The following is a 25316-nucleotide window of genomic DNA, read 5'->3' on the forward strand; positions in this document are numbered from 1 at the left end:
TATTGACTCCTCACACCCTGTCAGTCCTTATTGACTCCTCACACCCTGTCAGTCCTTACTGACTCCACACACCCTGTCGGTCCTTACTGACTCCTCACACCCTGTCAGTCCTTACTGACTCCACACACCCTGTCAGTCCTTACTCTGACTCCTCACACCCTGTCAGTCCTTATTGACTCCTCACACCCTGTCAGTCTTTATTGACTCCTCACACCCTGTCAGTCCTTACTGACTCCTCACACCCTGTCAGTCCATACTGACTCCTCACACCCTGTCAGTCCTTACTGACTCCACACACCCTGTCAGTCCTTATTGACTCCTCACACCCTGTCAGTCCTTACTCTGACTCCTCACACCCTGTCAGTCCTTACTGACTCCACACACCCTGTCAGTCCATACTGACTCCACACATCCTGTCGGTCCTTACTGACTCCTCACACCCTGTCAGTCCTTACTGACTCCACACACCCTGTCAGTCCTTACTCTGACTCCTCACACCCTGTCAGTCCTTACTGACTCCACACACCCTGTCAGTCCTTATTGACTCCTCACACCCTGTCAGTCCTTACTCTGACTCCTCACACCCTGTCAGTCCTTACTGACTCCACACACCCTGTCAGTCCATACTGACTCCTCACACCCTGTCAGTCCTTACTGACTCCACACACCCTGTCAGTCCTTATTGACTCCTCACACCCTGTCGGTCCTTACTCTGACTCCTCACACCCTGTCAGTCCTTACTCTGACTCCACACACCCTGTCAGTCCTTACTGACTCCTCACACCCTGTCAGTCCATACTGACTCCTCACACCCTGTCAGTCCTTACTGACTCCTCACACCCTGTCAGTCCATACTGACTCCTCACACCCTGTCAGTCCATACTGACTCCTCACACCCTGTCAGTCCTTACTCGGACTCCTCACACCCTGTCGGTCCTTACTCGGACTCCTCACACCCTGTCGGTCCTTACTGACTCCTCACACCCTGTCGGTCCTTACTCGGACTCCTCACACCCTGTCGGTCCTTACTCGGACTCCTCACACCCTGTCGGTCCTTACTGACTCCTCACACCCTGTCAGTCCTTACTCTGACTCCTCACACCCTGTCAGTCCTTACTCTGACTCCACACACCCTGTCAGTCCTTACTGACTCCTCACACCCTGTCAGTCCATACTGACTCCTCACACCCTGTCAGTCCTTACTGACTCCTCACACCCTGTCAGTCCATACTGACTCCTCACACCCTGTCAGTCCTTACTCGGACTCCTCACACCCTGTCAGTCCTTACTCGGACTCCTCACACCCTGTCGGTCCTTACTCTGACTCCTCACACCCTGTCGGTCCTTACTCTGACTCCTCACACCCTGTCGGTCCTTACTCGGACTCCTCACACCCTGTCGGTCCTTACTCGGACTCCTCACACCCTGTCGGTCCTTTCTCTGACTCCTCACACCCTGTCGGTCCTTACTCGGACTCCTCACACCCTGTCGGTCCTTACTGACTCCTCACACCCTGTCGGTCCTTACTGACTCCTCACACCCTGTCGGTCCTTACTCTGACTCCTCACACCCTGTCGGTCCTTACTGACTCCTCACACCCTGTCGGTCCTTACTGACTCCTCACACCCTGTCGGTCCTTACTGACTCCTCACACCCTGTCGGTCCTTACTGACTCCTCACACCCTGTCGGTCCTTACTGACTCCTCACACCCTGTCGGTCCTTACTGACTCCTCACACCCTGTCGGTCCTTACTGACTCCTCACACCCTGTCGGTCCTTACTGACTCCTCACACCCTGTCGGTCCTTACTGACTCCTCACACCCTGTCGGTCCTTACTGACTCCTCACACCCTGTCGGTCCTTACTGACTCCTCACACCCTGTCGGTCCTTACTGACTCCTCACACCCTGTCGGTCCTTACTGACTCCTCACACCCTGTCGGTCCTTACTGACTCCTCACACCCTGTCGGTCCTTACTGACTCCTCACACCCTGTCGGTCCTTACTGACTCCTCACACCCTGTCGGTCCTTACTGACTCCTCACACCCTGTCGGTCCTTACTGACTCCTCACACCCTGTCGGTCCTTACTGACTCCTCACACCCTGTCGGTCCTTACTGACTCCTCACACCCTGTCGGTCCTTACTGACTCCTCACACCCTGTCGGTCCTTACTGACTCCTCACACCCTGTCGGTCCTTACTGACTCCTCACACCCTGTCGGTCCTTACTGACTCCTCACACCCTGTCGGTCCTTACTCTGACTCCTCACACCCTGTCGGTCCTTACTGACTCCTCACACCCTGTCGGTCCTTACTCTGACTCCTCACACCCTGTCGGTCCTTACTCTGACTCCTCACACCCTGTTGGTCCTTACTGACTCCACACACCCTGTCGGTCCTTACTCTGACTCCTCACACCCTGTCGGTCCTTACTCGGACTCCTCACACCCTGTCGGTCCTTACTCGGACTCCTCACACCCTGTCGGTCCTTTCTCTGACTCCTCACACCCTGTCGGTCCTTACTCGGACTCCTCACACCCTGTCGGTCCTTACTGACTCCTCACACCCTGTCGGTCCTTACTGACTCCTCACACCCTGTCGGTCCTTACTCTGACTCCTCACACCCTGTCGGTCCTTACTCTGACTCCTCACACCCTGTCGGTCCTTACTGACTCCTCACACCCTGTCGGTCCTTACTGACTCCTCACACCCTGTCGGTCCTTACTGACTCCTCACACCCTGTCGGTCCTTACTGACTCCTCACACCCTGTCGGTCCTTACTGACTCCTCACACCCTGTCGGTCCTTACTGACTCCTCACACCCTGTCGGTCCTTACTGACTCCTCACACCCTGTCGGTCCTTACTGACTCCTCACACCCTGTCGGTCCTTACTGACTCCTCACACCCTGTCGGTCCTTACTGACTCCTCACACCCTGTCGGTCCTTACTGACTCCTCACACCCTGTCGGTCCTTACTGACTCCTCACACCCTGTCGGTCCTTACTGACTCCTCACACCCTGTCGGTCCTTACTGACTCCTCACACCCTGTCGGTCCTTACTGACTCCTCACACCCTGTCGGTCCTTACTGACTCCTCACACCCTGTCGGTCCTTACTGACTCCTCACACCCTGTCGGTCCTTACTGACTCCTCACACCCTGTCGGTCCTTACTGACTCCTCACACCCTGTCGGTCCTTACTGACTCCTCACACCCTGTCGGTCCTTACTGACTCCTCACACCCTGTCGGTCCTTACTCTGACTCCTCACACCCTGTCGGTCCTTACTGACTCCTCACACCCTGTCGGTCCTTACTCGGACTCCTCACACCCTGTCGGTCCTTACTGACTCCTCACACCCTGTCGGTCCTTACTGACTCCTCACACCCTGTCGGTCCTTACTCGGACTCCTCACACCCTGTCGGTCCTTACTGACTCCTCACACCCTGTCGGTCCTTACTGACTCCTCACACCCTGTCGGTCCTTACTCTGACTCCTCACACCCTGTCGGTCCTTACTCTGACTCCTCACACCCTGTCGGTCCTTACTGACTCCTCACACCCTGTCGGTCCTTACTGACTCCTCACACCCTGTCGGTCCTTACTGACTCCTCACACCCTGTCGGTCCTTACTGACTCCTCACACCCTGTCGGTCCTTACTGACTCCTCACACCCTGTCGGTCCTTACTGACTCCTCACACCCTGTCGGTCCTTACTGACTCCTCACACCCTGTCGGTCCTTACTGACTCCTCACACCCTGTCGGTCCTTACTGACTCCTCACACCCTGTCGGTCCTTACTGACTCCTCACACCCTGTCGGTCCTTACTGACTCCTCACACCCTGTCGGTCCTTACTGACTCCTCACACCCTGTCGGTCCTTACTGACTCCTCACACCCTGTCGGTCCTTACTGACTCCTCACACCCTGTCGGTCCTTACTGACTCCTCACACCCTGTCGGTCCTTACTGACTCCTCACACCCTGTCGGTCCTTACTGACTCCTCACACCCTGTCGGTCCTTACTGACTCCTCACACCCTGTCGGTCCTTACTGACTCCTCACACCCTGTCGGTCCTTACTGACTCCTCACACCCTGTCGGTCCTTACTGACTCCTCACACCCTGTCGGTCCTTACTGACTCCTCACACCCTGTCGGTCCTTACTCTGACTCCTCACACCCTGTCGGTCCTTACTGACTCCTCACACCCTGTCGGTCCTTACTCTGACTCCTCACACCCTGTCGGTCCTTACTCTGACTCCTCACACCCTGTCGGTCCTTACTGACTCCACACACCCTGTCGGTCCTTACTGACTCCACACACCCTGTCGGTCCTTACTGACTCCACACACCCTGTCGGTCCTTACTGACTCCACACACCCTGTCGGTCCTTACTGACTCCACACACCCTGTCGGTCCTTACTGACTCCACACACCCTGTCAGTCCTTACTGACTCCTCACACCCTGTCAGTCCTTACTGACTCCACACACCCTGTCAGTCCTTATTGACTCCACACACCCTGTCAGTCCATACTGACTCCTCACACCCTGTCAGTCCATACTGACTCCTCACACCCTGTCAGTCCTTACTCTGACTCCTCACACCCTGTCAGTCTTTACCCGGACTCCTCACACCCTGTCAGTCCTTACTGACTCCTCACACCCTGTCAGTCCTTACTCTGACTCCTCACACCCTGTCGGTCCTTACTGACTCCTCACACCCTGTCGGTCCTTACTCTGACTCCTCACACCCTGTCGGTCCTTACTGACTCCTCACACCCTGTCGGTCCTTACTGACTCCTCACACCCTGTCGGTCCTTACTGACTCCTCACACCCTGTCGGTCCTTACTGACTCCTCACACCCTGTCGGTCCTTACTCTGACTCCTCACACCCTGTCGGTCCTTACTGACTCCTCACACCCTGTCGGTCCTTACTCTGACTCCTCACACCCTGTCGGTCCTTACTGACTCCTCACACCCTGTCGGTCCTTACTCTGACTCCTCACACCCTGTCGGTCCTTACTCTGACTCCTCACACCCTGTTGGTCCTTACTGACTCCACACACCCTGTCGGTCCTTACTCTGACTCCTCACACCCTGTCGGTCCTTACTCGGACTCCTCACACCCTGTCGGTCCTTACTCGGACTCCTCACACCCTGTCGGTCCTTTCTCTGACTCCTCACACCCTGTCGGTCCTTACTCGGACTCCTCACACCCTGTCGGTCCTTACTGACTCCTCACACCCTGTCGGTCCTTACTGACTCCTCACACCCTGTCGGTCCTTACTCTGACTCCTCACACCCTGTCGGTCCTTACTGACTCCTCACACCCTGTCGGTCCTTACTGACTCCTCACACCCTGTCGGTCCTTACTGACTCCTCACACCCTGTCGGTCCTTACTGACTCCTCACACCCTGTCGGTCCTTACTGACTCCTCACACCCTGTCGGTCCTTACTGACTCCTCACACCCTGTCGGTCCTTACTGACTCCTCACACCCTGTCGGTCCTTACTGACTCCTCACACCCTGTCGGTCCTTACTGACTCCTCACACCCTGTCGGTCCTTACTGACTCCTCACACCCTGTCGGTCCTTACTGACTCCTCACACCCTGTCGGTCCTTACTGACTCCTCACACCCTGTCGGTCCTTACTGACTCCTCACACCCTGTCGGTCCTTACTGACTCCTCACACCCTGTCGGTCCTTACTGACTCCTCACACCCTGTCGGTCCTTACTGACTCCTCACACCCTGTCGGTCCTTACTGACTCCTCACACCCTGTCGGTCCTTACTGACTCCTCACACCCTGTCGGTCCTTACTGACTCCTCACACCCTGTCGGTCCTTACTGACTCCTCACACCCTGTCGGTCCTTACTGACTCCTCACACCCTGTCGGTCCTTACTGACTCCTCACACCCTGTCGGTCCTTACTGACTCCTCACACCCTGTCGGTCCTTACTGACTCCTCACACCCTGTCGGTCCTTACTGACTCCTCACACCCTGTCGGTCCTTACTCTGACTCCTCACACCCTGTCGGTCCTTACTGACTCCTCACACCCTGTCGGTCCTTACTCTGACTCCTCACACCCTGTCGGTCCTTACTCTGACTCCTCACACCCTGTCGGTCCTTACTGACTCCACACACCCTGTCGGTCCTTACTGACTCCACACACCCTGTCGGTCCTTACTGACTCCACACACCCTGTCAGTCCTTACTGACTCCACACACCCTGTCAGTCCTTATTGACTCCACACACCCTGTCAGTCCATACTGACTCCTCACACCCTGTCAGTCCATACTGACTCCTCACACCCTGTCAGTCCTTACTCTGACTCCTCACACCCTGTCAGTCTTTACCCGGACTCCTCACACCCTGTCAGTCCTTACTGACTCCTCACACCCTGTCAGTCCTTACTCTGACTCCTCACACCCTGTCAGTCCTTACTGACTCCTCACACCCTGTCGGTCCTTACTGACTCCTCACACCCTGTCGGTCCTTACTCTGACTCCTCACACCCTGTCGGTCCTTACTGACTCCTCACACCCTGTCGGTCCTTACTGACTCCTCACACCCTGTCGGTCCTTACTGACTCCTCACACCCTGTCGGTCCTTACTGACTCCTCACACCCTGTCGGTCCTTACTCTGACTCCTCACACCCTGTCGGTCCTTACTGACTCCTCACACCCTGTCGGTCCTTACTCTGACTCCTCACACCCTGTCGGTCCTTACTGACTCCACACACCCTGTCGGTCCTTACTGACTCCACACACCCTGTCGGTCCTTACTGACTCCACACACCCTGTCGGTCCTTACTGACTCCACACACCCTGTCAGTCCTTACTGACTCCTCACACCCTGTCAGTCCTTACTGACTCCTCACACCCTGTCAGTCCTTACTGACTCCTCACACCCTGTCAGTCCTTATTGACTCCACACACCCTGTCAGTCCATACTGACTCCTCACACCCTGTCAGTCCATACTGACTCCTCACACCCTGTCAGTCCATACTGACTCCTCACACCCTGTCAGTCCTTACTCTGACTCCTCACACCCTGTCAGTCTTTACCCGGACTCCTCACACCCTGTCAGTCCTTACTCTGACTCCTCACACCCTGTCAGTCCTTACTCTGACTCCTCACACCCTGTCAGTCCTTACTCTGACTCCTCACACCCTGTCAGTCCTTACTGACTCCTCACACCCTGTCAGTCCTTACTGACTCCTCACACCCTGTCAGTCCTTACTGACTCCTCACACCCTGTCAGTCCTTACTCTGACTCCTCACACCCTGTCAGTCCTTATTGACTCCTCACACCCTGTCGGTCCATACTGACTCCTCACACCCTGTCAGTCCTTACTCTGACTCCTCACACCCTGTCAGTCCTTACTCTGACTCCTCACACCCTGTCAGTCCTTATTGACTCCTCACACCCTGTCGGTCCATACTGACTCCTCACACTCTGTCGGTCCATACTGACTCCTCACACCCTGTCGGTCCATACTGACTCCTCACACCCTGTCGGTCCTTACTGACTCCACACACCCTGTCGGTCCTTACTGACTCCACACACCCTGTCGGTCCTTACTGACTCCTCACACCCTGTCTGTCCTTACTCTGACTCCTCACACCCTGTCTGTCCTTACTGACTCCACACACCCTGTCAGTCCTTACTGACTCCACACACCCTGTCAGTCCTTACTCTGACTCCTCACACCCTGTCAGTCCTTACTGACTCCACACACCCTGTCAGTCCTTATTGACTCCTCACACCCTGTCGGTCCTTACTCTGACTCCTCACACCCTGTCAGTCCTTACTCTGACTCCACACACCCTGTCAGTCCTTACTGACTCCTCACACCCTGTCAGTCCATACTGACTCCTCACACCCTGTCAGTCCTTACTGACTCCACACACCCTGTCAGTCCTTATTGACTCCTCACACCCTGTCGGTCCTTACTCTGACTCCTCACACCCTGTCAGTCCTTACTCTGACTCCACACACCCTGTCAGTCCTTACTGACTCCTCACACCCTGTCAGTCCATACTGACTCCTCACACCCTGTCAGTCCTTACTGACTCCTCACACCCTGTCAGTCCATACTGACTCCTCACACCCTGTCAGTCCATACTGACTCCTCACACCCTGTCAGTCCTTACTCGGACTCCTCACACCCTGTCAGTCCTTACTCGGACTCCTCACACCCTGTCGGTCCTTACTGACTCCTCACACCCTGTCGGTCCTTACTGACTCCTCACACCCTGTCGGTCCTTACTGACTCCTCACACCCTGTCGGTCCTTACTCTGACTCCTCACACCCTGTCGGTCCTTACTGACTCCTCACACCCTGTCGGTCCTTACTCTGACTCCTCACACCCTGTCGGTCCTTACTCTGACTCCTCACACCCTGTCGGTCCTTACTGACTCCACACACCCTGTCGGTCCTTACTGACTCCACACACCCTGTCAGTCCTTACTGACTCCACACACCCTGTCAGTCCTTACTGACTCCACACACCCTGTCAGTCCTTACTGACTCCTCACACCCTGTCAGTCCTTACTGACTCCACACACCCTGTCAGTCCTTATTGACTCCACACACCCTGTCAGTCCATACTGACTCCTCACACCCTGTCAGTCCATACTGACTCCTCACACCCTGTCAGTCCTTACTCTGACTCCTCACACCCTGTCAGTCTTTACCCGGACTCCTCACACCCTGTCAGTCCTTACTCTGACTCCTCACACCCTGTCAGTCCTTACTCTGACTCCTCACACCCTGTCAGTCCTTACTGACTCCTCACACCCTGTCAGTCCTTACTCTGACTCCTCACACCCTGTCAGTCCTTACTGACTCCTCACACCCTGTCAGTCCTTACTCTGACTCCTCACACCCTGTCGGTCCTTACTGACTCCTCACACCCTGTCGGTCCTTACTGACTCCTCACACCCTGTCGGTCCTTACTCTGACTCCTCACACCCTGTCGGTCCTTACTGACTCCTCACACCCTGTCGGTCCTTACTGACTCCTCACACCCTGTCGGTCCTTACTGACTCCTCACACCCTGTCGGTCCTTACTGACTCCTCACACCCTGTCGGTCCTTACTGACTCCTCACACCCTGTCGGTCCTTACTGACTCCTCACACCCTGTCGGTCCTTACTGACTCCTCACACCCTGTCGGTCCTTACTGACTCCTCACACCCTGTCGGTCCTTACTGACTCCTCACACCCTGTCGGTCCTTACTGACTCCTCACACCCTGTCGGTCCTTACTGACTCCTCACACCCTGTCGGTCCTTACTGACTCCTCACACCCTGTCGGTCCTTACTGACTCCTCACACCCTGTCGGTCCTTACTGACTCCTCACACCCTGTCGGTCCTTACTGACTCCTCACACCCTGTCGGTCCTTACTGACTCCTCACACCCTGTCGGTCCTTACTGACTCCTCACACCCTGTCGGTCCTTACTGACTCCTCACACCCTGTCGGTCCTTACTGACTCCTCACACCCTGTCGGTCCTTACTGACTCCTCACACCCTGTCGGTCCTTACTGACTCCTCACACCCTGTCGGTCCTTACTGACTCCTCACACCCTGTCGGTCCTTACTGACTCCTCACACCCTGTCGGTCCTTACTGACTCCTCACACCCTGTCGGTCCTTACTGACTCCTCACACCCTGTCGGTCCTTACTCTGACTCCTCACACCCTGTCGGTCCTTACTGACTCCTCACACCCTGTCGGTCCTTACTCTGACTCCTCACACCCTGTCGGTCCTTACTCTGACTCCTCACACCCTGTCGGTCCTTACTGACTCCACACACCCTGTCGGTCCTTACTGACTCCACACACCCTGTCGGTCCTTACTGACTCCACACACCCTGTCGGTCCTTACTGACTCCACACACCCTGTCAGTCCTTACTGACTCCACACACCCTGTCAGTCCTTACTGACTCCTCACACCCTGTCAGTCCTTACTGACTCCACACACCCTGTCAGTCCTTATTGACTCCACACACCCTGTCAGTCCATACTGACTCCTCACACCCTGTCAGTCCATACTGACTCCTCACACCCTGTCAGTCCTTACTCTGACTCCTCACACCCTGTCAGTCTTTACCCGGACTCCTCACACCCTGTCAGTCCTTACTGACTCCTCACACCCTGTCAGTCCTTACTCTGACTCCTCACACCCTGTCAGTCCTTACTGACTCCTCACACCCTGTCGGTCCTTACTGACTCCTCACACCCTGTCGGTCCTTACTCTGACTCCTCACACCCTGTCGGTCCTTACTGACTCCTCACACCCTGTCGGTCCTTACTGACTCCTCACACCCTGTCGGTCCTTACTGACTCCTCACACCCTGTCGGTCCTTACTCTGACTCCTCACACCCTGTCGGTCCTTACTGACTCCTCACACCCTGTCGGTCCTTACTCTGACTCCTCACACCCTGTCGGTCCTTACTCTGACTCCTCACACCCTGTCGGTCCTTACTGACTCCACACACCCTGTCGGTCCTTACTGACTCCACACACCCTGTCGGTCCTTACTGACTCCACACACCCTGTCGGTCCTTACTGACTCCACACACCCTGTCAGTCCTTACTGACTCCACACACCCTGTCAGTCCTTACTGACTCCTCACACCCTGTCAGTCCTTACTGACTCCACACACCCTGTCAGTCCTTATTGACTCCACACACCCTGTCAGTCCATACTGACTCCTCACACCCTGTCAGTCCATACTGACTCCTCACACCCTGTCAGTCCTTACTCTGACTCCTCACACCCTGTCAGTCTTTACCCGGACTCCTCACACCCTGTCAGTCCTTACTGACTCCTCACACCCTGTCAGTCCTTACTCTGACTCCTCACACCCTGTCAGTCCTTACTGACTCCTCACACCCTGTCGGTCCTTACTGACTCCTCACACCCTGTCGGTCCTTACTCTGACTCCTCACACCCTGTCGGTCCTTACTGACTCCTCACACCCTGTCGGTCCTTACTGACTCCTCACACCCTGTCGGTCCTTACTGACTCCTCACACCCTGTCGGTCCTTACTGACTCCTCACACCCTGTCGGTCCTTACTCTGACTCCTCACACCCTGTCGGTCCTTACTGACTCCTCACACCCTGTCGGTCCTTACTCTGACTCCTCACACCCTGTCGGTCCTTACTGACTCCACACACCCTGTCGGTCCTTACTGACTCCACACACCCTGTCGGTCCTTACTGACTCCACACACCCTGTCGGTCCTTACTGACTCCACACACCCTGTCGGTCCTTACTGACTCCTCACACCCTGTCGGTCCTTACTGACTCCTCACACCCTGTCAGTCCTTATTGACTCCACACACCCTGTCAGTCCATACTGACTCCTCACACCCTGTCAGTCCATACTGACTCCTCACACCCTGTCAGTCCATACTGACTCCTCACACCCTGTCAGTCCTTACTCTGACTCCTCACACCCTGTCAGTCTTTACCCGGACTCCTCACACCCTGTCAGTCCTTACTCTGACTCCTCACACCCTGTCAGTCCTTACTCTGACTCCTCACACCCTGTCAGTCCTTACTCTGACTCCTCACACCCTGTCAGTCCTTACTGACTCCTCACACCCTGTCAGTCCTTACTGACTCCTCACACCCTGTCAGTCCTTACTGACTCCTCACACCCTGTCAGTCCTTACTCTGACTCCTCACACCCTGTCAGTCCTTATTGACTCCTCACACCCTGTCGGTCCATACTGACTCCTCACACCCTGTCAGTCCTTACTCTGACTCCTCACACCCTGTCAGTCCTTACTCTGACTCCTCACACCCTGTCAGTCCTTATTGACTCCTCACACCCTGTCGGTCCATACTGACTCCTCACACTCTGTCGGTCCATACTGACTCCTCACACCCTGTCGGTCCATACTGACTCCTCACACCCTGTCGGTCCTTACTGACTCCACACACCCTGTCGGTCCTTACTGACTCCACACACCCTGTCGGTCCTTACTGACTCCTCACACCCTGTCTGTCCTTACTCTGACTCCTCACACCCTGTCTGTCCTTACTGACTCCACACACCCTGTCAGTCCTTACTGACTCCACACACCCTGTCAGTCCTTACTGACTCCACACACCCTGTCAGTCCTTACTGACTCCACACACCCTGTCAGTCCTTACTGACTCCACACACCCTGTCAGTCCTTACTGACTCCACACACCCTGTCAGTCCTTACTGACTCCTCACACCCTGTCAGTCCTTACTGACTCCTCACACCCTGTCAGTCCATACTGACTCCTCACACCCTGTCAGTCCATACTGACTCCTCACACCCTGTCAGTCCATACTGACTCCTCACACCCTGTCAGTCCATACTGACTCCTCACACCCTGTCAGTCCATACTGACTCCTCACACCCTGTCAGTCCTTATTGACTCCACACACCCTGTCAGTCCATACTGACTCCTCACACCCTGTCAGTCCATACTGACTCCTCACACCCTGTCAGTCCATACTGACTCCTCACACCCTGTCAGTCCATACTGACTCCTCACACCCTGTCAGTCCTTACTCTGACTCCTCACACCCTGTCAGTCTTTACCCGGACTCCTCACACCCTGTCAGTCCTTACTCTGACTCCTCACACCCTGTCAGTCCTTACTCTGACTCCTCACACCCTGTCAGTCCTTACTCTGACTCCTCACACCCTGTCAGTCCTTACTGACTCCTCACACCCTGTCAGTCCTTACTGACTCCTCACACCCTGTCAGTCCTTACTGACTCCTCACACCCTGTCAGTCCTTACTGACTCCTCACACCCTGTCAGTCCATACTGACTCCTCACACCCTGTCAGTCCATACTGACTCCTCACACCCTGTCAGTCCTTACTCTGACTCCTCACACCCTGTCAGTCCTTACTGACTCCTCACACCCTGTCTGTCCTTACTCTGACTCCTCACACCCTGTCAGTCCTTACTGACTCCTCACACCCTGTCAGTCCTTACTGACTCCTCACACCCTGTCAGTCCATACTGACTCCTCACACCCTGTCAGTCCATACTGACTCCTCACACCCTGTCAGTCCTTACTCTGACTCCTCACACCCTGTCAGTCCTTACTCTGACTCCTCACACCCTGTCAGTCCTTATTGACTCCTCACACCCTGTCAGTCCTTATTGACTCCTCACACCCTGTCGGTCCATACTGACTCCTCACACCCTGTCGGTCCATACTGACTCCTCACACCCTGTCGGTCCTTACTGACTCCACACACCCGGTCGGTCCTTTCTGACTCCACACACCCTGTCGGTCCTTTCTGACTCCACACACCCTGTCGGTCCTTACTCTGACTCCACACACCCTGTCAGTCCTTACTGACTCCTCACACCCTGTCAGTCCTTATTGACTCCACACACCCTGTCAGTCCTTACTGACTCCTCACACCCTGTCAGTCCTTACTGACTCCTCACACCCTGTCAGTCCTTACTCTGACTCCTCACACCCTGTCAGTCCTTACTGACTCCACACACCCTGTCAGTCCTTACTGACTCCACACACCCTGTCAGTCCTTACTGACTCCACACACCCTGTCAGTCCTTACTGACTCCACACACCCTGTCAGTCCTTACTGACTCCACACACCCTGTCAGTCCTTACTGACTCCTCACACCCTGTCAGTCCTTACTGACTCCTCACACCCTGTCAGTCCTTACTCTGACTCCTCACACCCTGTCAGTCCTTACTGACTCCACACACCCTGTCAGTCCTTACTGACTCCACACACCCTGTCAGTCCTTACTGACTCCACACACCCTGTCAGTCCTTACTGACTCCACACACCCTGTCAGTCCTTACTGACTCCACACACCCTGTCAGTCCTGACTGACTCCACACACCCTGTCAGTCCTTACTGACTCCTCACACCCTGTCAGTCCTTACTCTGACTCCTCACACCCTGTCAGTCTTTACCCGGACTCCTCACACCCTGTCAGTCCTTACTCTGACTCCTCACACCCTGTCAGTCCTTACTCTGACTCCTCACACCCTGTCAGTCCTTACTCTGACTCCTCACACCCTGTCAGTCCTTACTGACTCCTCACACCCTGTCAGTCCTTACTGACTCCTCACACCCTGTCAGTCCTTACTGACTCCTCACACCCTGTCAGTCCTTACTGACTCCTCACACCCTGTCAGTCCATACTGACTCCTCACACCCTGTCAGTCCATACTGACTCCTCACACCCTGTCAGTCCTTACTCTGACTCCTCACACCCTGTCAGTCCTTACTCTGACTCCTCACACCCTGTCAGTCCTTATTGACTCCTCACACCCTGTCAGTCCTTATTGACTCCTCACACCCTGTCAGTCCATACTGACTCCTCACACCCTGTCGGTCCATACTGACTCCTCACACCCTGTCGGTCCATACTGACTCCTCACACCCTGTCGGTCCTTACTGACTCCACACACCCTGTCGGTCCTTACTGACTCCACACACCCTGTCAGTCCTTACTGACTCCACACACCCTGTCAGTCCTTACTGACTCCACACACCCTGTCAGTCCTTACTGACTCCACACACCCTTTCAGTCCTTACTGACTCCACACACCCTGTCAGTCCTTACTCTGACTCCACACACCCTGTCAGTCCTTACTGACTCCTCACACCCTGTCAGTCCTTACTCTGACTCCTCACACCCTGTCAGTCCTTACTGACTCCTCACACCCTGTCAGTCCTTACTCTGACTCCTCACACCCTGTCAGTTCTTATTGACTCCTCACACCCTGTCGGTCCTTACTCTGACTCCTCACACCCTGTCAGTCCTTACTCTGACTCCTCACACCCTGTCAGTCCTTATTGACTCCACACACCCTGTCAGTCCTTACTGACTCCTCACACCCTGTCAGTCCATACTGACTCCTCACACCCTGTCAGTCCTTATTGACTCCACACACCCTGTCAGTCCTTACTGACTCCTCACACCCTGTCAGTCCTTACTCTGACTCCTCACACCCTGTCAGTCCTTACTCTGACTCCACACACCCTGTCAGTCCTTACTCTGACTCCTCACACCCTGTCAGTCCTTACTGACTCCTCACACCCTGTCAGTCCTTATTGACTCCTCACACCCTGTCAGTCCTTATTGACTCCTCACACCCTGTCAGTCCTTATTGACTCCTCACACCCTGTCAGTCCTTATTGACTCCTCACACCCTGTCAGTCCTTATTGACTCCTCACACCCTGTCAGTCCTTATTGACTCCTCACACCCTGTCAGTCCTTATTGACTCCTCACACCCTGTCAGTCCTTACTCTGACTCCTCACACCCTGTCAGTCTTTACTCTGACTCCTCACACATATTTCTTGTGCCACAGTACACACCATTATTGTAGTAATGTCCAATAGTTTTATGCAGACCTAAAACTCATCAGTATTGACAATGCTTTCATGGATATCAACATTTGAGATAAAGGCTAATTTAATGAACTTGAATTGTGTGTGTATATAGTAGCCTATTAAATTCTACTAGATGGCAGTATTGACACGTAATTAACCCTGGAGTCTATTTGAATCCCGTTGGTATTTCAAATTTTATAGTCACATGCACAGTGAAATCCTTAACTTGCATGCTCTACCCAACAGTACGGTAATCAATATCAAAATAGTATAACTAATAAATATAATATATATATATATTATAAAGAAAGAAATGTAGATGACAGAGTGACACGTTAAAAACATACAGACTTTGTATCATCATGCCTTCTTAATGGTTATATTACATTTTACCCAACCACCCACTAGCCATCCAATCCTTGTTTCCTCCGTCCTTGTTTCCTCCGTCCTTGTTTCCTCCATTCCTCGCCTCTCTTTCAAAGCACATCAGAGGAACAGGCCTGAGGGGAGGAACCTTCAAACCTTTGCCCCAATGTGCTTTGAGAGAGAGAGCGAGGGAGTAGCCGTGATACCCAGTCCAGACACAACCCCTAGACTCCCTAACCCCCTTGACACTTGTTGGACAGATGTAAGCTATACGGTCAAAATTCCACCAAGCCTATCAGAGGGTAAGGTGGAGCTCTCGCCATGTCATTACCCATCAATCACTCTCGGGCTAGGGGTTATGTCTGGACAAGGCCTGGGTATCACGGCTTCTCGCTCACTCGGGAACTGTCTTTAAAATGTTTACTAGCTGTTACTAGCTGTAAATGTCCTTGTTTACTTCATTCCTCACCTCGCTATCACAGCACATTGAGGGAGAGCATTGAATTTCTCCCCTCCCTATCACAGCACATTGAGGGAGAGCATTGAATTCCTCACCTCCCTATCACAGCACATTGGTGCAAAGGTTTGAAGGTTCCTCCCCTCAGGCCTGTTCCTCTGATGTGCTTTGAAAGAGAGGCGATGAACAGAGGTAACCAAGGACAGAGGTAACCAAGGACAGAGGTAACCAAGGACAGAGGTAACCAAGGACAGAGGTAACCAAGGACAGAGGTAACCAAGGACAGAGGTAACCAAGGATTGGATGGCTAGTGGGTGGTTATATAACCATTAAATAAATGTTTTTAATGGGTAAATAAACACTCAGTTACAAAAAAATATCTTCTAATCGTCAACCTAAAATAGAAATGGAGAAATATCTTTATCTTGGTATTAATCAGTGGTGGAAAAAGTACTCAATTGTCGTACTTGAGTCAATGTAAAGATGCCTTTTTAAAGAAAAATGACTCAAGTGAAAGTAATCGAGTAAAAAATAAGTCTAAAACTATCTTGTTTTAAATGTACTTAAGTATTCAATTGTCATATTTAAGTAAAAGTAGAAAGTAAATGTGATGCATCAAATTCCTTATATTAAGCAAACCAGACAGCACCATTTTATATTATTTTGACTGCCCGGGACACATTCCAACACTCTGACAGTATTTGTCATTCCCTGTCTGCCTATTGGCTAAGCCCTTGTCATTCCCTGTCTGCCTATTGACTGAGGCCATCAGTCATGTTCCAGTTGTTGTCTCCAGTCCCCTGAACATAAGAGCCGGACAGCAGATGGGCCATGCATGCATCCACAGCTGACATCCTCCAAGCGCTGACTGAATACACCAGAGATCCTAGGAATCCCTCTGGACAACCAGCCACAATAGAATGGAAGAAGAGCAATTTGGTTGCAGCAAAGTTACACACTGCCAGGCCCCCTAGATCAGCCAGGCTTTTATTGATCAGCCAGGCTTTTATTGATCAGCCAGGCTTTTATTGATCAGCCAGGCTTTTATTGATCAGCCAGGCTTTTATTGATCAGCCAGGCTTTTATTGATCAGCCAGGCTTTTATAGATCAGCCAGGCTTTTATAGATCAGCCAGGCTTCTATAGATCAGGAAGGCCTGTGTTAACATGTTAAATAGTAGCAGGTATTAAAATGGAAGATCTACCTCTCAATGTATTTTTTTATATGACGTAAGCTATATGCCCAATACATTATCACTGCATATTGGCATTGCTTGAATTGCCCTGCCAATGCATTGTTATTCTGACCATTTAAAAAATATATATATATTTCAAAATTTGAGGTAGGATATGTGATAGATCCGTTGTTGTATTACTTGTAAAGAACAGCTGAGTGACCATACATTTTAAATAATGTGTCATTTTTAATTGTTTTGTTTCTCCTCTCATTTTGTCTATCACCCTTTTCTTTTGCTTGTGTCTAACACCACTACGCTTGAGTTTGTTTTGAAGAGTGTTCAATTACTCGCTTCATCTGTATCATACTTTTGTCAATCAGGCAAGAGGTGTTTGTTTTATCTTTCTAGTTTACCAATCTTCTGTCAGCTAGATTGGTGCTTGGAGCTGAATATCTAGCTGACAGAAGATGGGCTTCTACACAGCATCCGTTTTTCACTCTGCTCTGTAGGCTTGTCTGTAATCACAGGAGGTTGGTGACACCTTCATTTGGAAGGATGGGCTCGTGGTAATGCCTGGAGTGGAATCAGTGGAATGGTATCTTTTACCTTTTTTTTAACTAGTCAAGTCAGTTAACAACAAATTCTTATTTTCAATGACGGCCTAGGAACAGTGGGTTTAACTGCCTTGTTCAGGGGGCAGAACAACAGAAGTTTACCTTGTCAGCTCGGGGGATTCAATCTAGCAACCTTTTGGTTACTGGCCCAACGCTCCAAACCACTTGGCTACCCTGCAGCTCCCTGTGTTTGATGCCATTCCATTGTCTCTGTTCCAGACGTTATTATGAGCAGCTGATCACCTCAGTCCAATGTCAGTGTGTGTTTTATTATTGTTCTTCCTCTCCGTTGTAGAAGTGGAACTCCGTCTCCCAAGAGAACGTCAGCGACACGATCACCTGCTATCAGAGGAGGCAGAGACCGGTTCACTGGAGAGTCCTACACCGTGCTAGGTAGGTAAACACACACACACACACACAGACACACACACACACACACACACCGTGCTAGGTAGGTAAACACACTCTTCCCTCTGTCCCAGACACACACACACACACACACACACACACCATGCTAGGTAGGTAAACACAACGTTACCACATCACTGTGCCAGGTAAACACTACCAACCTTCCATGTATTTCATGTGCCATGTATTCAGAAACTGATCCATATCTATGACTGGGTAAACACAACCAAGTCATATGATGGATGTCTGGTAGCTAGGCCAATAGGGCTGCTTACCCAGACACCGATTTAAACAGCATGTTCAATAAGTACAGGATTAGGTATAATCTGTGTCTGAGAAGCCAGCCCATTGTGTAATTGGGTGTCTTGAGACACACAGAAGTTTCTACCCACGTAGTCAATTAGTCGTGAATTTGATCCAAGGGTGATTTTATTTGGGGTTTCAAAGTTTTCTTATTTTACTATTTATTTTTTTATTTTTTTTAAATCAGCAGTCTCCAAATGATTTGTAATTATGTTCTGGCCCCCTGACCAATTAATAAATTGTCCCACGGCTGAATCAAGTTGACGATCCCTGGTTTTATATTGACGTAGTAAGATATTGTGGGGGCGCTGTTGAGCAATGAGCGGATGAGACGTGAAACTCAGAGCACATTTGTCTTAACATCTGTTGATTTATTGGCACACTAACTGAAGAGAAACATTTTTATAATCAGCTAATTATTTAATCATATAATATCCAGCCCTAGGTGACACAAGTATGTGGTCAACACTACTGGTATAATATAATAATGCTATAATACTATATTTACAAAAGTATGTGGACACCCCTTCAAATGAGTGGATTTGGCTATTTGTTGCTGACAGGTGTATAAAATTGACCACACAGCCATGCAATCTCCATAGACAAACATTGGCAGTATAATGGCCTCACTGAAGAACTCAGTGACTTTCAACGTGGCACCGTCACAGGATGCCACCTTTCCAACAAGTCAGTTCGTCAAATTTCTGTCCTGCTAGAGCTGCCCCCGGTCAACTGTAAGTGCTGTTATTGTGAAGTAGAAACGTCTAGGAGCAACAATGGCTCACAGAACGGGACCGCCGAGTGCTGAAGCGCGTGCCTCGTAAAAACCATCTGTCCTCGGTTGCAACAGTCACTACCGAGTTCCAAACTGCCGCTGGAAGCAACGTCAGCACAACAACTGTTAGTCTGGAGCTTCATGAAATGGGTTTCCATGGCCGAGCAGCCGCACACAAGCATAAGATCACCAAGCGTCGACTGAAGTGGGGTGTAAAGCTCACTGCAATTGGACTCTGGAGCAGTGGAAACGTGTTCTCTGGAGTAATGACTCATGCGTCACCACCTGGACGAATCTGGGTTTGGCAGATGCCAGGAGAACGCTACCAAATACATACTGCCAACTGTAAAGATTGGTGGAGGAGGAATAATGGTCTGGGGCTGTTTTTCATAGTACAAGCCAGGCCCCTTAGTTCAAGTGAAGGGAAATCTTAATGCTACAGCATACAATGACATTCTAGACTATTTTGAGCTTCCAACTTTGTTGCAACAGTTTGGGGAAGGCTCTTTTTTCTGTTTCAGCATGACAGTGCCCCCGTGCACCAAGATAGGTCCATTCAGAAATGGTTTGTCGAGATTGATGTGGAAGAACTTGACTGGCCTGCACAGAGCCCTGACCTCAACCCCAATGAACACCTTTGGGATGAATTGAAACTCCAACTGCGAGCCAAACCTAATCACACAACATCAGTGCCCGACCTCACTAATGCTCTTGTGGCTGAATGGAAGCAAGTCCCACAACAATGTTCCAACATCTAGTGGAAAGCCTTTCCCAGAAGAGCGGAGGATGTTATAGCAATAATGTTCCAACATCTAGTGGAAAGCCTTCCCAGAAGAGTGGAGGCTGTTATAGCAGCAATGTTCCAACATCTAGTGGAAAGCCTTCCCAGAAGAGTGGAGGCTGTTATAGCAATAATGTTCCAACATCTAGTGGAAAGCCTTCCCAGAAGAGAGGAGGCTGTTATAACAGCAAAGGGGGGACCAACTCCATATTAATGACCATGATTATGAAATGAGATGTTGGACAAGCAGCTGTCCACATACTTTTGGTCATGTAGTGTAATATAATATATTGATAATATAATCTTCCCCCCCCAGGTGATACCAGTATGGACTGTGGTCAACACTACTGGGAGGTGAAAGCCCTTAAAGACTGTAAGTCCTATAGTGTTGGGATCTCCTACAGGAACCTGGGAAAGTTTGACCAGCTGGGTAAGACCAACACTACCTGGTGTATCCACATCAACAACTGGCTGCAGGCTTCCTTCGCTGCCAAGCACAACAACAAGGCCAAGAGCCTGGACGGCACCGTACCTGATCGCATCGGAGTCTTCTGTGACCTGGACTCAGGTGGGTTTATACAGTATAGGGGTTATTCGACACTTACACTACGAGGCTTTTTTTGTTCTACCTTATAATTAATTGCACCCACATGGTGTACCAGGTGTAAATCAGTCCCTGGTTAGAGGGGAGCAATGGCAAACCGCAGTGGAACTGGCTTGGAGGTCCAGAGGTGAATATAAAAGGTATATAGTTTAGCAGTAGTTTCGTGGACGTCACTGTACCTGACTGCATCAGAGTCTCATGTGACCTGGTTCTCATTTACAGCAACAACCTGGGGATCAGTTATAGGGGAGAGGAGGAGGAGGAGGAGGAGGGGGGGGGATGGATGAGCCAATTGGAAGCTGGGGATGATTAGGTGGCCATGATGATATGACGGGAGTCTTGTGGTCTGTATCGTCCAATCACAGAGCAGATACAAGTCACATGATCCTCCAGCGCACCATGACGGCACCCGACAGCAGATCACATGACTTGCGTCTGCCCCATGATTGGATGATACAGCAGCTATTTAGAGGCATCAGGTGTTCGCCAACATATCACGTGACTTGCATCTGCTCTGTGACTGGACGACACAGACCTCAATGCTGTATGGGATGAGTAGTTTGTTTCCCCCATAACTCTGGTATGTACACAGTGTTTCCCCCATAACTCTGGTATGTACACAGTGTTTCCCCCCCCATAACTCTGGTATGTACACAGTGTTTCCCCCATAACTCTGGTATGTACACAGTGTTTCCCCCCCAACTCTGGTATGTACACAGTTCCCCCCCCCCCCCCCCCCCATAACTCTGGTATGTACACAGTGTTTCCCCCCCAACTCTGGTATGTACACAGTTTCCCCCCCCCCCCCCCCCCCATAACTCTGGTATGTACACAGTGTTTCCCCCCCCATAACTCTGGTATGTACACAGTGTTTCCCCCCCCCTAACTCTGGTATGTACACAGTGTTTCCCCCCCTAACTCTGGTATGTACACAGTGTTTCCCCCCCCATAACTCTGGTATGTACACAGTGTTTCCCCCCCCTAACTCTGGTATGTACACAGTGTTTCCCCCCCCATAACTCTGGTATGTACACAGTGTTTCCCCCCCTAACTCTGGTATGTACACAGTGTTTCCCCCCCCTAACTCTGGTATGTACACAGTGTTTCCCCCCCATAACTCTGGTATGTACACAGTGGTTCCCCCCCCCCCCTAACTCTGGTATGTACACAGTGTTTCCCCCCCCCTAACTCTGGTATGTACACAGTGTTTCCCCCCCCCTAACTCTGGTATGTACACAGTGTTTCCCCCCCCTAACTCTGGTATGTACACAGTGTTTCCCCCCATAACTCTGGTATGTACACAGTGTTTCCCCCCATAACTCTGGTATGTACACAGTGTTTCCCCCCCCTAACTCTGGTATGTACACAGTGTTTCCCCCCCCCCCAACTCTGGTATGTACACAGTGTTTCCCCCCCCCATAACTCTGGTATGTACGCAGTGTTTCCCCCCCTAACTCTGGTATGTACACAGTGTTTCCCCCCCAACTCTGGTATGTACACAGTTCCCCCCCCCCCCCATAACTCTGGTATGTACACAGTGTTTCCCCCCCATAACTCTGGTATGTACACATTGTTTCCCCCCCCTAACTCTGGTATGTACACAGTGTTTCCCCCCCAACTCTGGTATGTACACAGTTTCCCCCCCCCCCCCCCATAACTCTGGTATGTACACAGTGCTTCCCCCCATAACTCTGGTATGTACACAGTGTTTCCCCCCCATAACTCTGGTATGTACACATTGTTTCCCCGCCCCCCCCTAACTCTGGTATGTACACAGTTTCCCCCCCCCCCTAACTCTGGTATGTACACAGTGTTTCCCCCCCATAACTCTGGTATGTACACATTGTTTCCCCCCCCCCTAACTCTGGTATGTACACAGTGTTTCCCCCCCCCCTAACTCTGGTATGTACACAGTGTTTCCCCCCATAACTCTGGTATGTACACAGTGTTTCCCCCCCTAACTCTGGTATGTACACAGTGTTTCCCCCCCAACTCTGGTATGTACACAGTTTCCCCCCCCCCCCATAACTCTGGTATGTACACAGTGTTTCCCCCCCATAACTCTGGTATGTACACATTGTTTCCCCCCCCCCTAACTCTGGTATGTACACAGTGTTTCCCCCCCAACTCTGGTATGTACACAGTTTCCCCCCCCCCCCCATAACTCTGGTATGTACACAGTGTTTCCCCCCCATAACTCTGGTATGTACACATTGTTTCCCCCCCCCCCTAACTCTGGTATGTACACAGTGTTTCCCCCCCATAACTCTGGTATGTACACATTGTTTCCCCCCCCCCTAACTCTGGTATGTACACAGTGTTTCCCCCCCCCCTAACTCTGGTATGTACACAGTGTTTCCCCCCATAACTCTGGTATGTACACAGTGTTTCCCCCCCTAACTCTGGTATGTACACAGTGTTTCCCCCCCAACTCTGGTATGTACACAGTTTCCCCCCCCCCCCATAACTCTGGTATGTACACAGTGTTTCCCCCCCATAACTCTGGTATGTACACATTGTTTCCCCCCCCCCTAACTCTGGTATGTACACAGTGTTTCCCCCCCAACTCTGGTATGTACACAGTTTCCCCCCCCCCCCCCCATAACTCTGGTATGTACACAGTGTTTCCCCCCCATAACTCTGGTATGTACACAGTGTTTCCCCCCCATAACTCTGGTATGTACACATTGTTTCCCCCCCCCCCTAACTCTGGTATGTACACAGTGTTTCCCCCCTAACTCTGGTATGTACACAGTGTTTCCCCCCCCCCTAACTCTGGTATGTACACATTTTTCCCCCCCCCAACTCTGGTATGTACACAGTGTTTCCCCCCCATAACTCCGGTATGTACACATTGTTTCCCCCCCCCCCCCAACTCTGGTATGTACACAGTGTTTCCCCCCTAACTCTGGTATGTACACAGTGTTTTCCCCCCCCTAACTCTGGTATGTACACAGTGTTTCCCCCCCTAACTCTGGTATGTACACAGTGTTCGCCCCCCCGTAACTCTGGTATGTACACAGTGTTTCCCCCCCCCCAACTCTAGTATGTACACATTGTTTCCCCCCCTAACTCTGGTATGTACACAGTGTTTCCCCCCATAACTCTGGTATGTACACAGTGTTTCCCCCCATAACTCTGGTATGTACACAGTGTTTCCCCCCCCATAACTCTGGTATGTACACAGTGTTTCCCCCCCCCAACTCTGGTATGTACACAGTGTTTCCCCCCCCTAACTCTGGTATGTACACAGTGTTTCCCCCCCATAACTCTGGTATGTACACAGTGGTTCCCCCCCCCCCCTAACTCTGGTATGTACACAGTGTTTCCCCCCCCTAACTCTGGTATGTACACAGTGTTTCCCCCCCCCTAACTCTGGTATGTACACAGTGTTTCTCCCCCCCCTAACTCTGGTATGTACACAGTGTTTCTCCCCCCCCTAACTCTGGTATGTACACAGTGTTTCCCCCCCCTAACTCTGGTATGTACACAGTGTTTCCCCCCATAACTCTGGTATGTACACAGTGTTTCCCCCCATAACTCTGGTATGTACACAGTGTTTCCCCCCCCTAACTCTGGTATGTACACAGTGTTTCCCCCCCCCCCCAACTCTGGTATGTACACAGTGTTTCCCCCCCCCATAACTCTGGTATGTACGCAGTGTTTCCCCCCATAACTCTGGTATGTACGCAGTGTTTCCCCCCCTAACTCTGGTATGTACACAGTGTTTCCCCCCCAACTCTGGTATGTACACAGTTCCCCCCCCCCCCCCCATAACTCTGGTATGTACACAGTGTTTCCCCCCCATAACTCTGGTATGTACACATTGTTTCCCCCCCCCTAACTCTGGTATGTACACAGTGTTTCCCCCCCAACTCTGGTATGTACACAGTTTCCCCCCCCCCCCCCATAACTCTGGTATGTACACAGTGCTTCCCCCCATAACTCTGGTATGTACACAGTGTTTCCCCCCCATAACTCTGGTATGTACACATTGTTTCCCCGCCCCCCCCTAACTCTGGTATGTACACAGTTTCCCCCCCCCCCTAACTCTGGTATGTACACAGTGTTTCCCCCCCATAACTCTGGTATGTACACATTGTTTCCCCCCCCCCTAACTCTGGTATGTACACAGTGTTTCCCCCCCCCCTAACTCTGGTATGTACACAGTGTTTTCCCCCCCCTAACTCTGGTATGTACACAGTGTTTCCCCCCCTAACTCTGGTATGTACACAGTGTTCGCCCCCCCGTAACTCTGGTATGTACACAGTGTTTCCCCCCCCCCAACTCTAGTATGTACACATTGTTTCCCCCCCTAACTCTGGTATGTACACAGTGTTTCCCCCCATAACTCTGGTATGTACACAGTGTTTCCCCCCATAACTCTGGTATGTACACAGTGTTTCCCCCCCCATAACTCTGGTATG

General features: G+C 51.9%; 1 protein-coding gene across 4 annotated transcripts in view; it reads left to right on the plus strand.

The window, feature by feature from the left end:
* The window catches only part of LOC106568556 (FSD1-like protein), a 126212-nt gene that overhangs the window by 70896 nt on the left and 30000 nt on the right, over positions 1 to 25316 (plus strand). For 2 of the 4 annotated variants that reach the window (XM_045692675.2, XM_045692677.2), the window contains 2 exons: positions 18317 to 18411; positions 20602 to 20853. In XM_045692675.2, coding sequence (XP_045548631.1) covers positions 18317 to 18411; positions 20602 to 20853 — 347 coding nt within the window. Of the gene's footprint in view, positions 1 to 18313; positions 18412 to 20601; positions 20854 to 25316 lie in introns of all 4 variants that reach the window. The other 2 variants (XM_045692674.2, XM_045692676.2) reach the window with 1 other exon arrangement.

The sequence above is a fragment of the Salmo salar genome, chromosome 13 (assembly GCF_965601325.2).
Source record: "Salmo salar chromosome 13, fSalSal1, whole genome shotgun sequence".
In the NCBI taxonomy this organism is placed as follows: domain Eukaryota; kingdom Metazoa; phylum Chordata; class Actinopteri; order Salmoniformes; family Salmonidae; genus Salmo; species Salmo salar.